Source organism: Pogona vitticeps, chromosome 5 (genome assembly GCF_051106095.1).
Source record: "Pogona vitticeps strain Pit_001003342236 chromosome 5, PviZW2.1, whole genome shotgun sequence".
In the NCBI taxonomy this organism is placed as follows: Eukaryota; Metazoa; Chordata; class Lepidosauria; order Squamata; family Agamidae; genus Pogona; species Pogona vitticeps.
In genome coordinates this window covers 9,203,992-9,218,387 of record NC_135787.1, presented here as the reverse complement: position 1 = coordinate 9,218,387, position 14,396 = coordinate 9,203,992, and the positions used below count along the sequence as shown (strand labels likewise).

The following is a 14,396-nucleotide window of genomic DNA, read 5'->3' as shown; positions in this document are numbered from 1 at the left end:
GATCATGGAGCCCAAGAAAGTGAAATCTGTCACAGCCTCCATATCTTCCCCTTCTATTTGCCAGGAGGTGATGGGACCAGTGGCCATGAACTTAGTTTTTTTGATGTTGAGCTTCAGACCATTTTTGCGCTCTCCTTTTTCACCCTCATTAAGATTTTCTTTAATTCCTCCTCACTTTCTGCCATAAGAGCGGTATCATCTGCATATCTGAGGTTGTTGAGACCACCCTGTGGGTTTCCCGAGGGGGCTGCTTATTGTCCCTGCATTGTATCTAAGAGGGGACTTGTTAGAGATGGAATTAAAGCGCAAGAAATGACAGGCCTGAGAACTGCACCATGTGGCCATTACACTTTAGAAAGAAACTACAGTACTTTAGTAGTTGTTTCTAAATTAAAAAAGCATTGGTCTCACGCTTTGGGCTCAAGGCTATCTCAGGGAAAGAACAGGGCAGTTTTAAGGAAATTAGCCCTAGCCAGGTTCGGCTGGTCACAAGATGTCACAAGTGATGGTTTCAGAAAGGAGGCAACATCTGTGAGGTTTTTCATCTCAATGAAAAGGTCCACAAGGAGGGCTGCCCTCTGAGCAGAGGTGAAGCAATGGGTGAGGAAGGGACCATCCCGTTTCGTTTTTCTGGAACTCTTTCCAGCCCAGAGAGATGTTTTCCGCTGCACAGACTGAAATGAATGGAAAGATGAACAACGGGGTCTTCCTCTGTAAAATTCCCTGTTTCCAATGGAATGAGCAAAAAACGTGTTATGAGCAAAAATGTTATGAGCAAACTGGGGCCCTTAATTGAGGTTGACAGAACATCTGTCCAGGCTGTAACACAACCTTTATTTTAAAAAAATGAAGTTCAAAAGGAAACGGGATTTAAATCCTATTCTGTAAATTACACTGCATAAGGCCGATGATGTCAAAAGCCACACGAAGTTTTCAGAAATTAAATATGTTGAATGCCCCTCCATTCCAACACTGCAGTGGAATCCCCTTCTATGCAAGGGGGCAAATGCGACCTCAATGCCATTGACCTTTGTGCTGGGAAACAAATGCTATGTCAATTCCATCATCCTCTGGAGGCAAACTGAAGTCTTTTTTCAGAAGGTGCCCTATTTGGATTATGAACTGGGGATCCCAGGGCTCTGGGACACAAACTCCATGTAAATGAAAGAAATGTATGTTTTTTTACCAGGACACTGATTTGCTATGATTTTGTCTTCCTGTTCATTTCATGAAAATTTTTCCCCGTGATTTTTCTTTTTTTTTTTAATTGCTTTTTAAAATATGGTTTCATTTTTATTGTGTTGATGCATTATTTGGTGGTTGATTTAAAACATCAAATCTGTTTCTGGAATCAGTTTAAATCAGTCAAATATGGAGACTTCTGAACTTTCTCTCACCACCTGGCATGCGTTTCAAGAGGCCGAGCAAAGCAAGGCACTTCTTCAGCCAAATGAACCTCTATGGAGAACATGAGTGTTGCAGGATGGCAACAGCCAAGGAGTGTTGACTCAAGACTTGCAGGTTCTGAACATCTAGACTCCAATGAACTCTTGACATTTGCACACTTTACATGCTCCTACACGAGACACCCCCCCCCCAAAGCCACACAGATTTGCAGTTTCATAAACATACATCACTGATGGACAGCTCACACATCACTCCTGTCAGTCAGGTTAGAGCTCTGGTGTGGGAGCCTATGACAGGACAGGAGGGGCGGAACCAATGGAACTAGGGGAGAAAAAAGACAGTTTGGGACAGATAGGGCAGTTAGAGAGTTAGAGAGAAGAAGAGACAGGGCTATATATTGAGACTGAAAGAGTTAAAAGGGATAGTTAAGGAAAGATTGAAAACAAGACACTGTTGTTGGGAAAGAGTGAAGGCAAGAGAAGAAGGGGACGACAGAGGACGAGACAGTTGGACAGTGTCATCGAAGCGACCAACATGAATTTGACCCAACTCCGGGAGGCAGTGGAAGACAGGAGAGCCTGGCATGCTCTGGTCCATGGGGTCACGAAGAGTCGGACACGACTTAACAACTGAACAACAACATGCCCAATCCTGATTTAGACTTTGGACTCTTGTAGGGTAACACAAAAGCTCTCTCCTTGCGGTTGCACACCTCACCCAAAGCAAACATGTCCATGTTTAACAGGCAGCAACATTCATTCAAACACAGCATGGTGTAAGTTAACTACTCTACACTCAAGCCAGTGGAGAAATGCTGCTTCTCCTAATTTGAATAAGCTGTGTTCGTTAAGTGAAAATACTCAAGTCAAGTGCTTTTTCACTTAGAAATGACTGTCTCAAACTTGATTTTGGAACAACTCTTGTCTGTGCCCAAGCTGTGACTTCACATACAGTAGATGAGGTGGGTGATTTTAATCAAGCACACATGAAAACGGCCTTGCGTCTAAAGAGCCTAGGAAGTTTAAAAATAAATCTGCATGTGAAACATCCATTAATTTATATAGATAGTCTGCAGAAATATCTCTCTTGCTACCGTGTAAATGAGTTTAAAGTAAAACTGTATTGAACACTCTTTTTTCATCCTCATTGAAAAAGGTGGGCAAGTCCCCCCCCAAGTTGCAAAATGCTTCCTTCCTTTAAAAAAGTGGAAAAAAAACATTTTTTCCTATAGCCCCATTTGCAGCAATATTATGAGAAAGACGAAAAAAGACTTCACTTTTTGCAAAATACCAACTGTTTTGGAACAACTGCTTATGTAATTTTTCCACACCCAAAAACCCTGAAATCCAAAGGAAAATAAATGTACAAAAGCTCTTATAATCTTGCCCAGTAGGGGGAAAAATTCATTTTATCTTAATTCGTTCTCCCCTGCAAGAAAAAAAAGCATAAAGATTTACTTCCCTGCTTTAAAGTGGTGATTGCTGTTTTAGAGAATTTGAATATATCTAAAAATAGGTGAGCAGCCCCCTAAAACTAGAATTTATAAAATACTATGGTAGTTAAGGAGGTTACAGTAAGCCAGAGGCAAATTTATGGTAGATAACAAAAACAACCGAAAAAGGTAAAAACTTTTTGAAAAGCAGCTGTCATGGGCCCAGCCTTAAAATATTTGTTCAAACTTGAAAAGACAGGAGTGTACAAAAGCCTCTGTGCTACAAGGTCAGAAGACAAGCCGTCATAAGATCGAATCCACACGTCGGAGTGAGCTCCCGTCGCTTGTCCCAGCTCCTGCCAACCTAGCCATCCGAAAGCATGTAAATATGAGTAGATAAATAGGTACCACCGCAGTGGGAAGGTAATGGCATTCCGTGTCTAGTTGTGCTGGCCACATGACCACGGAAACTGTCTTTGGACAAACACTGGCTCTACGGCTTGAAAACGGGGATGAGCACCGCCCTCTAGAGTCGGACACGACTGGACCAAAAATGTCAAGGGGAACCTTTACCTTTACCTAATGAACACAAGGATTCATCCCCCCCCCCGGTACCTTCCAAAAATGCTAGGTAGTGCATAACAAAGAAGACATATGCTGGATGAAGATATTTTGAAAGTGGTTATCAAAATAATAACCTTCCCATCTCTGGCCACATGCTCCCAGCTGGGTATAGATTCAGAACATATTGAAGTCTGCGGTTTTATAAAATATACCATCCTCCCATTTATCTAGTGAGCTGTTATAAACATGGTGGCTACCATCATCAGATTCCTTCCACAAGACAAATGAGCAAGCTCCATTGAGGTATCCTAACAAGCAAGTCAAACACAGTACAGTATGTAGTTATGTAGGCTGTTTAGAATAATTAGATTGTCTGCCTGAATTTTGTTTCCATTGTGGAGTATCAATCTACTTACAGTACTCTAGGATTATTTCAGTACTGTTTAGACAGCTTCAAACCTTGGTCTTTGAGAAAAACTAATTTCTCTTTTTTCAGAGGGAGCTCTGACTCTATAGGCCCGTTCTAATGCAACTCTACTGGTTAAAGAATGACTGTGTATGTGAGGCAGAAGTATGCTTTTAAATTGCAGTGCAGGTCTTTGACCCCAGTGTTGACTGAGGTGGCTCAATGGCTTATATTGTCCATAAACTGAGTGTCAACCCTGTTAACCCATTCTCAGATGGACTCTTCTTGCACAACGTAACAGCCAAGGATAAATATATTTTGCAGCCACTGGCCACTTGTTTCAGCAGTCATAAATAAAAGAATCACAATTGGCCATTATGTCGTTGTTTAGTATTGAGAATCGCCGTGTGTTTGTGGATGAATCAAAGCTGCTTTACATGGCCACAAGGAATATTGGCTGATCTGGTCTTGAGCAATGCAGCTGTACTTTGCCAGCTGTGTTCCAGTTCTGAGTCCTCAGAAGCTTATCAGGAATTCCTTAATAATTGTCAGTAATGATAGGGAAACGTGCTCCTGGCGGATTCCTGACCCACGTTACTTTTTACCCCAAAAAGTACAGCTACAACTGGGTGCATGATCCATTCATGTGGAAGGACTTCAGTGAAATCTAGTAAACCTGGCCAGTCCTGTGTTCAGTTTCACAAAACACTCCCCTGAATCATCAGTAGTGTGTAAGGGGAAAGAAGTACATTGTCTTTAGCAAAGGAGTTACTGTGGAAAGGGTTGCACTGAAATTTTGAAAGCCACTGTCTTCATTTTTAGATAAACAGAGAAGGGGAAGTTTGGGGCAATTTCAGACGCCTTTTCATCAACACTTCCTCACAGCAGCAACATAGTAGGCATCCTTCAGTCTTGAGAGACTATGGTAGCGTGCTCTATATGGAGGACTTGGAACAGCGTCTAGTATGGCTGAGAAGGCCAGTTCGAGAGTGACAATCCTTTCCACACTGAAGACAAATCCGATCTGTACCCCTGTCCAGCTCCCTGATTTTGCTGCTTCCGGGACTGCCTCTTTGCCTCAGCCTGCTGGACAAGGGTCTCTTCAAATTGGACAGCAACATAAAGCTGGTCAAAAATTGTATAGCTCATGTATCTCCATCTGACCACAGAATCATAAAGCAGTGATTCCCAACCTGGGTAGAAACCAGGACATTTAGAGGTATGCGAAAAAATTGAATAAAAGCAGGAAAAGGCACGTGTGTCAATATTGTATAAGACAAGATGGAAGTCAAAAGTTGTGAAATTAATTGAATGTTATGACAAGTGGCAGAGGTTTTCTTCATTATTTATCCTCAAGAAAAGCTCTGTTTTTCTTTATTTTTGCATATATATATATATCGTCCATATATGAGCACCTCAATCAATCCTGTGAGCTGTGTTCAATGAGTAGGTCTTCTGTGAGGCATTTGCTTTAATTCGTGGTATCTTTTGAGTTTTGAATATAGGCACCGTCTGTTCACTTTATTATTCCATTGCTTTTTAATCCTGTTATCGGGCTATTTGTTTACAGTGACAACATATAAACTTGAAATAACAGCGACCGTATTAATTCTGTTTTGCTAATATGAAGGGTACAGTTTATGGAAATGGCCTGCCAAGGAGTAAGCAAGTGAGAGTAGGTTGGGAACCACTGATACAGAGGATCGGATGCACTTTTTCAATGCCTCCAGACTCTGACAGGTGCCATGTGGATTTGCCTTTAACATTTGAGCCCTGGGTCCCAGGGAATATCTGCTAAGCACTGCTGTGCAAATTGAGATCTATTCCCAACTCCACACCCAAGCAGGCACTGAGCTATTCTTGTGAAGGGTAAGTGGCTTTGAGACGGTGAACATTTGAATCAGCTAAATAATGCAGCTAATCCTCTCAGACAGGCCTCTGACATGCCTTTAAATCCATTTGCAAAATATTAAAGCCTCTACTAAGACTGTTTTAACCTTTGTAATATGTGAGTTGATGACTGTGACACCACCCCTCTTTGTACAAACCCAGAAACATTTGCTTTCAGCTAAGTGTCTTCTATCAATTCACTATTTGAAAAGCTTCGAATTCCTCACGGAATTAGCAGCTTACATTCTTAATATACTATCAAAGCTACAAGACATACTCTACTGCCCCCAAAGTAAAAAGAACATTAACCCCACTGTTCACTAAAATTCATAGTCAGTGGTGAGGCATGATGGGTGTTGCAAATCAGCTGTATTGCACAACCTTTCATGCTTCTACAGCAATCACTTGTCCAAAAGTACCTTGTACATTTGGATATAAGATTTCTCTAGTCTTCTAAAATCTAACATGGAACATCAACTGCACCTTATACAAAGACTGTTGTTTTGTACTGCCAACCCACCTCCAATTTACGGCAACCCTATGAATGACTTCCATAATAGCCTAACATTAAAAACTCTGCTCAGCTCTTGCAAATTGAAGGCTTCCTTCACTGAGTCAACCCATCTCATATTTAATCTCCATCTTTTCTACAGCCTTCAACTTTTCCCATTACTATATTTTCCAGTACATGAACAAAACATGACAGCCTGTTTCATCATTTTTGCTTTTATAGTTTGGCGTTGATTTGATGTAGGATCTATTTGTTTTTCTTTCTGGGAGTCCATGGTACCTGTAGAGCTCTCCTTTAGCACCGTATTTCAAAGCAATCATTTTTTTCCGTTAGCCCTGTACACTGTCTAACTTTCAGATCCATACAAAGCAACTAAAAATGCAGTAGCATGGATAACATTGGTCACTAGTGACCTACGTTTACACTTGATTATCTTTTCTAGCTCCTTCGTATCTGCTCTTCTGAGTCTCACTCTTCTTCGCTGCAGTCTCTCCATTTGGTTTGTTGATTGAACCAAAATATACAAATTTTTTTTACTTCTTCATTGTCATCATTAAGGTTATGCAGCCTTATGTAGTTTTTTTGGTCATCCTAATACTTAGCTGCAGTTCTGTTTTTACACTTCTTTTGCATTATCAGTTGGGGAAATCCTCTGAAGAGGTGATCCAAAATGAAATGAAGATGTCAACAAAATGAGGAAGGGGTGTTTAAAATGAAGCCATTTCAAATAAATAAAAAAGTCCCTCTTAAATAACTAATTTAAGCTACATTTTTCTCTATTTCCTAAGCAACGGTGCAAACTTGAAACCTACTATCAGGCAGAGTGCAATGCTCAATAGTTGAGAAATTATTGTGTTATTTCTACATTTATATAGAATGCCTCTTTCAATTTAGTATATCTGATAGAGGGCACTGATGCAGTTTAGAGGTAATTGTACGGCTAATATGCTCCTATTTAAAACTGACTAGGCTATTCTTTAAAGCAAAACTGAGTTTTTACATTTTAAACTAATTTGGAATGCTAGCTTAACATTTGCAACCTGTTTTCTATCCACCCTGTTTATCATTTATTTATTGACAAGACTTTTTTAGCCGCACCATTATCATTCTGACCCTTGTGTAGTAACCATCATCTTAGAACTGCGAAGCTGGAACGGACCCTATGGATTGAGTCCTAGTCAAGGAGGCACAGTGGGGAATTGAACTCCCAACCTCTGCCTAAACCACTGAGCTATCCATCTTAACCAGAAAACTGTATTCAAATCCTGGTGGTTCTACCGTGTCATGCTATTGTGTTCATGTTGTTTGTCTCTGTTCTGTTGATATTCTGTTGTTCCTCAAATAAGTTCAGTTGTTCCCACTGCACAATCTCAATTGCACCTATCAACAATGTTCTAGCAAGGGGCACAGCTGTGCAGCAATCTGAACCTTGACTTCAGCTTTTCTAACATTCCAACTCAAATGTCAGCTGAAAAAGGACATTTCGTAACTGAGTGTTGCAAAAGGAATGTTCGGCAACAGATAATAATATTCAAAATAAAGGCTGTCATTAAAAGGTGAAGTGGATATCTTAAAAATGTACGATGGGTTGCCGCTCCTGTGTTTCAAAAAGCCTGTTGTGCTTTTCGGAACCAATTCTTGTTTCAGCAGCTTCTGTTTCGGCCCAGCTGAGCGTTCGCCCACCTTGCAACCTTAGTGTTTTATTCTAAGACAGGAAAAACACTATGCTTTATTCCTGTCTTTTACTTACTCCAGCCAGATACTCAAAACTAGTCAGAAAAAAAACATTCAACTTCCGTTTGCAAATTACATGGCATATGAACATAGAATAGTACTTGGGGTATAGTCCTTTTTCTTCCATACACAACTATAGTTTAAATTTATTTTGAAATCTGCTATTGGGTACAAACGAGTCAACTGGACACTTTCAGCCTTTAGTGCAATCAGCATGGCTCTGTGTCAATTTACAAAAGGTCTCAAACATGCAAGCCCCATTCACACATTTGTAGGAAGTGGCAACAGGGCCCCACTCTACTGCAGAAAGTCACGTCACTCCTTCTTTCACTCTTGTGTTGCCCACAAGAGCTGAATCAAGGTATTCCTATAATTACAGCAGTTTCCTGTAGGATTTAGGTATCTGTTCATGCAGGGGGTCTGAACGGCACAAGGAACTTTCTGAGGGTGCAAGACACTTCTCTGCTTCAGATGTCATGCTAAGCACAAAAGGCATGCTCCGTAAGTGAGAGGAGACAAATAGGCACATACTTTTTAATACTCGCCTTATTTACAGAAGCAATATGGTACCATTGTATGGGACTAACTACGCTATCATGTTGTCTACTATTTCTCTGTTTCCCCTAACCATGGGCAATGAGAATGTATTCCTGCATGGAACTTCCGTAACAGTCAACATGCCAACAAAGAGGGACCTTCAGTTTGATTCCAACTGACTTAAAAACAGCTTCTACTATAGGTTTCAAAATTAAGGACAGTCACCAGTCTAAAAATCATCTTTATTGCTTTCTTATGAAATCACAATAAGTTAAAAACATTTTAACAAACAGTTTCCGTGTAGTTTAACTACACCTCTCTTGTTCTGTCAGTCCACTCTCCGTGATCCTCCCTTGTCCTCAATAATACAATCTCAAGCTTAGGGTTTAAAGCTTTTAAGCAAGGAGAGGTGTTGAAAGACTGCCCATTGGGAAGCCCTAAGGATCTGTTGCTACAACCACAAAAGGCTTTGGTCTGATTTAGTTTGAAGGGTATCTTCAAACCTTAAAAGCCTACACTAGCAGAAGAGAGAGACTTTGAATCTAAGGCAGTTGTGGCCAAATATGCAGCATAGAAATAGGCTAAGATGGGCAAAAAAAGAGAGAGACTCCTATGAAGAAATGGAATAGAACTGGAACATCTGTGCTTGACCAGAGCTCCTTGTTCAATGATATCCCCACCACTTATGGGCCACCCGATCCTGATGGTCAGTTGTTAGGACTCGATTGTCACATTCTTCCCAGCGCCTCACTTTCCCATTCTCTACTACTATGAACTTCCACTCCACTCTGGTATCAACCGGTAAGATGACAGAGTCCGACCAGAAGCCGTACTTGTCACATCTAAGTGGTACATAATGCTGCCACTGGCCTAGACACTCGTGGTCACCTGTGATGGCAATCAGCTGCGCCTCTGAGTGGGTGATGTAATGAACACGGAAAAGCACATGGACAGTCTGAGGCATTGGAGACACCGCTGCAACCCTCTTGGCTTGGTCTAAGTCCTTGCAGCTGGCATCATCTACGCTGCTCTTTCTGGCGCCGGTGCCACCCCACGCTGAATGCTCAGGAACAACTTCCCATTCCTCATGGTCAACAGAATGATGTCGCAACTGCTCCGTGCATCTCTCCTCGTCCTTTTCACCAGAGGGGCCTGCTTCCACCGAAAGATTCACGCCGGGCACTGGGGATTCTTTGCTATGTGGTGGTTCAGAGGCTGCTGCAGGGTAACCGAACGGCGTTTCATCTCTGACATAGTCCTTGTAGTTCGTTACAGGGCTTCCGGACTGCTTATGCATCGACTCTGTCTCAGGAGACTCTTCAAGAAGGCTGGGGGCTGCCGTTCCTTCTGCTGGAGGAACCAACTGGTTTTCCACGGGCTCAAAATGATGAGACACATCTCTTGGCTTTGTTTCTGAGACAACATGATCGCAGCTTTTCTGAAGGGGTTCTAAACAGAAAGAATATTAGTTAGGCTGGAAGATGTTAATACTCACCACTTTGTCTCTCGACTCATGCACCAGAACCTGAATCTAGATTCCCTGCTCACGGACTCGCTTCTGCAATCAAACTATTCTCTATCATGTATTTCAACTCTGCCACGTACTTTTGATTTTTGTCCCCCAGTAATAATTGGTAGCCAGTCATCCCCATCAACAAATCTACACCCCCTCCCAGCCTTCAGCATCTCTTCCCATAACAATCTAGCAGAATATTTTTTGAATACTGTACATGGATAAGTAATCTAAAATGTTTTTATGGCACGCACAGAAGTGCTGTAAACTAGTCTGAAATTACTACTGAGGAAGCACATTCAATTGCACAATCACAAGAGACCCGTGCCAATCCTGTTACTGTTTACTTGATTTAGCTCCGGTTGTCCAAGCTAAACAGGAGACAAATCCAAAAACGTAGCAAGCATGCTACAGATGAACTTTGGCAAAGAGAACCAGCCCTGACGGAAAGACTCCACTGCACCACACCCTGAAATCACACCCAATGAACTGTTGCCACCGCTAAATTAATCCTAAATGCCAGATGGTACTGACAGCCAGCTGGCAGATATAAAAAACCAGAGGCAGACAGAGACTTCGCTAAGGCCATATAGTAGCAGAAATGGCCCAATTAGAACTTTTCGCCCATAGTTTTATCTATAGAATTCACCCCTACATATAATCAAACCCAACCTTTTCCTTTTTTCATTGTCTTGTTCATGATTTACACAGCTGATCATAGCGGAAATGCAGATGCCATGCTCCCAAACCATTACCGCCTCTGCCACAAAGTTATGCATCGGCACTACCGCTTGCTGGGGGTATTTTGTTAAAAATTTGCATCAAAGTTTCCCAACCGCACCCCTGCAGTTTATTGCCTGTGTTCTTTCAGCTTCTACAACAAGGCTATCCTTCTCCTGTGCCCTGAATATGCATGAAGTGACCAGCATGCCATTCCCACATGGAAGCTAAAAATAGCTGATGGCTTGTTTTTTAAATCTCTGTTGCCCATAAACGTCTGCAAGGCCAGTGCACAGCCTAGCCTTTAAGAGGCGATTCTCACAGGAGGAGCAGAACTGACTTGACAAGATAGGATCACAGCAAAGCAAAGGTCACCACTATGAATATAATCCTTGTGCCTTCCCTTCTAAAGGAGTAGAAGCCTGTGCTGTAAAGTCACTTAACAGGCCAGCAAGAAGCCAAGAAATTCCAGTTCGATCCTTCAGGGACTCCACTCGGATCCTATCGCTTTTCTGTTATTAAGAACAAGAACCATGATAGCATGTGGGAGAGAATAAAACCACTCTGCAGGGGGATTCCTACACATTTTTACATTCCTTCTTTCTGCTCCCATCTGTTGCTTACTTTTCATTCCCCCCCCCCCCGTGGAGTACTGTGTGTGCGTGAACAGCAGAAGATGTGAAACCTGTATCTCCAGCAACGGCATATTCCCACATGCAAATCATGGCTAGAATAATCAACAAGCAAGATAATTTGCATGAGTGAGCGGTCCTTAGCCAGGATATCAGAATAGCTCCTGCTAAATAGTCATAGAATTTATGTTCTAGAAAGCTGGAGAGGATCACTTGTAAAGAAGATTCTGGATAGCCATACAGTCTGGAACGGTACGTCAAACACACAGAAAATGAAACTTTAGTTACATGGCTTTCTTCTATCTGCCCAGAAGCCTAGATGCCAACCATCTAGAGTGAGGTGGGCAGTCTGGTAACAGATCTTTGATATCCTGACAAAGCTGCCAATTTTCACTGCTTTGTATTCTCAAAGGCTTTCACAGCCAGGATCCGATGGTTGTTGTAGGTTTTTCGGGCTCTTTGGCTGTGTTCTTAAAGTTTTTCTTCCTAACATTTGGCCAGTCTCTGTGGGTGGCATCTTCAGAGGACTGGAGTCAGAACTCTGTCTGTGCTCTGGTGCAGTTTTGTGCGATAGTTGAGTATTTATAGCTGTGGGATCAGCTTTTTGTCCTTTTCAGGAGATTGGGTGATTATGGTGATCAGCATGTTTTTTGTTGTGGGTGTATTGTTGTGATAAGGGGGAAAACCACGCTTAAGAAAAACCTTAAGAACACGGCCAAACAGCCTGAAAAACCTACAACCATCGTAACTACTTTGTTATAGAGTTGGATTCAAACAAAACTTAAATCGAAATTTCTTCAATGAGTCTACAACTCCCCATATCGCGAAGTCTAGATCCAGTTCACTGAAGGAAAAAGAGGCCTAAGGAATTTTCTTTGCAAAAAAATAAAAAATTGGCCCAGGACACCATGTGCCTTGATGGGGACAGGCACATTTGCTGCTCTAAGCAAAATGTCTTAAAATGGCCCTAACGAAGATAGAGGAAGGAAAGTGCCATCCACGCTAAGATCCACAGCCATCATCATAAAGTGTGCAGAGGGAAAAAAAGGCAGGCTGCATTGCTTCACACACCCCCAAAGTTGGTAAAAGCTGCACCGGTTGAATTTCCATCCACCACAGCCAAAGGCAGTCTCCCCTCTTTCGGTCCTCCAAGAGAGCTAGACAGGAGTGCATCTAGCAGAGTGAACATAAAAACTGCAGAAATGCCAAAATTAAACTCCTGCCCACGCGTACTTCAGGAACCCCAAAGTTAAGCCTCCAGACGACACGGGAGGAAGGGGTGGCAGGAATTCAAAGCCGGAACGCAGGTCAGGAACGCGAGGGGAGCAAAGAAACGAGAGCCCTTGCCACGAATAGGCATTGCACGAAGGACGCAATTTTTAAAAAAACAAAAACCGGGAGGGGGCGGCGGCCCACGCCAAAGACACGTGAAGGCGCCGCTGGGGAAGGGGTGGTGGGAAAAGGCCGGGTGTGGGCGCGCGAAAGCCTTGGGGTGGGTGGGTAGGTGGGGGGTGGGCGAAAGGCAGCCTAAGAGGCGCAGGACACCCCCCCCTAAGCGAGACACACACCCACACACCCACCCGAGAAACGTGGGAACGGCTCCCGCGGGCCAGGCGTACCTTCGCCTCCGGGCGCCTCCCGCCGGGGAGAGGAGCCCTGGGCTACCGCCGCCTCCGCCTCCGCCTCTTTTCCCGGGCCGTCTCCGCGGCCGTACCAGAGCCAGGCGAGGAAGGCGGCCACCAAGGCCACCAGGACGGCCGGCCAGAAGCCCGCCAGGGCCCCGCCGTCGCCGCCCGGGGGGGAAGGAGGAGGAGGAGCGGGCAGGGCGGCGGCGGGGTCGGCGGCAACCTGGGCGCCCTCGCCCGCCTCCCCCGCGGCCATGGCGGCCCGAGCGCGCCGGTCGGTCGGTCAGAGGAGCCCCGGGCGGAGGAGACGGGACGCGGCGAGGCGAGACGGACCGAGGGAGGGCTCCCCCTCGGAGGCGCCTTATATGGGCCCCGGGAGGGAGCCCGGGCGGCGGCGGCGGCGGCGGCAGCCCCGGCCCCTGCCCAGCCCCGGGGTGGAGCTTCTCTCTACCCGGGGTGGAGCTGAGGGGGGCTTCCCTTCGCCCCAGCGCTCGCCCCCGGGTCCCCCCCCCCGGGCAGCTGGGCATTCGGGCCGGGGCGCCGGGGGAGCGGGGCGGTGAGAGAGAGAGAGGATGGGCTCTCGGAATAGAAGCCGGGTTTTAAGAGTACAGATATGTTTAGACGTCAACCCTTCGAGCAGGAACTTAATATTTTGCATTTTTACACACACACACACACACACACACACACACACACACACATATTGCACAATATTAAGTTCCTGCTCGACGGGTTGACCTCTCAAACAGGAATGATCATGTTTGACGGATGAGGGGGGGCCTCACTCTAAAATGCATGGATTTGCTGATGGTCCTATTTTGCCCCGTCTCTTCTTGCACTCTCAGAGTAAATTGGGAGGGGGGGGGGCGAAGGTTATATAGGAATACTGTAATTTTATAATTTTTTTAATAAAAGGTTTTATTGTGCAAGAAGGTCACAGGAAACTGTGGTATTCAAGATAAGGAGCTTCTCCTCCTAAGGTAAGAGACCAAGTGAATGTGAAAATCACCAGACCAGCCACCCTCGGATTTTCCAAGCACTGTGTGTCCACCTAACCCACATCAGCCACCTTGAGCAGGAAGACTAATGGATCCTGTCAGTAGAGCATCAGGAAAAAAAACTTTGCATTTTTTGTCTGGTGGCGGGGGATAACATAACAAGAGAAGCTGCATCATTATTAATAGTAATAATCGTGGGCTGTCAAGTCAATTCTGACAAATGGCGACCCTTTTCATGGTTTTCCGGGCAGAGAATATTCAGAAGTCATTTATCAATACTTACTGGGGTGGTGGTGGTGCTTTGGGATTATGCAGTTGGCCCAAGACTGCCCGGGCTGGCCCTACTCAGAGAAGGCACAATGAGAATCGAACTCCCATTATATCTAAAACCACTGAGCTATCCAGCCGGCACCATTAGCCGAAACAA

The 14,396-nt window shown here is 44.2% G+C and overlaps 1 protein-coding gene across 3 annotated transcripts; it reads right to left on the bottom strand.

The window, feature by feature from the left end:
• Window positions 1–8,705: 8,705 nt before the first annotated feature.
• On the bottom strand, window positions 8,706–13,358 carry STBD1 (starch binding domain 1). Of its 3 annotated transcripts, none has more exons than XM_073002065.2 (2): window positions 12,915–13,358; window positions 8,706–9,930 (listed from the first exon to the last, which is right to left on the bottom strand). In XM_073002065.2, the coding sequence occupies exons 1-2, from the start codon at window positions 13,225–13,227 to the stop codon at window positions 9,146–9,148; spliced, it is 1,098 nt and encodes a 365-aa protein (XP_072858166.2). In that variant the 5' UTR covers window positions 13,228–13,358; the 3' UTR covers window positions 8,706–9,145. The 3 variants fall into 3 exon arrangements, with proteins under 3 accessions (XP_072858166.2, XP_072858167.2, XP_072858168.2); XM_073002066.2 differs by having other exon boundaries at window positions 12,927–13,358; XM_073002067.2 differs by having other exon boundaries at window positions 12,966–13,354.
• Between the last annotated feature and the right edge of the window lie 1,038 nt (window positions 13,359–14,396).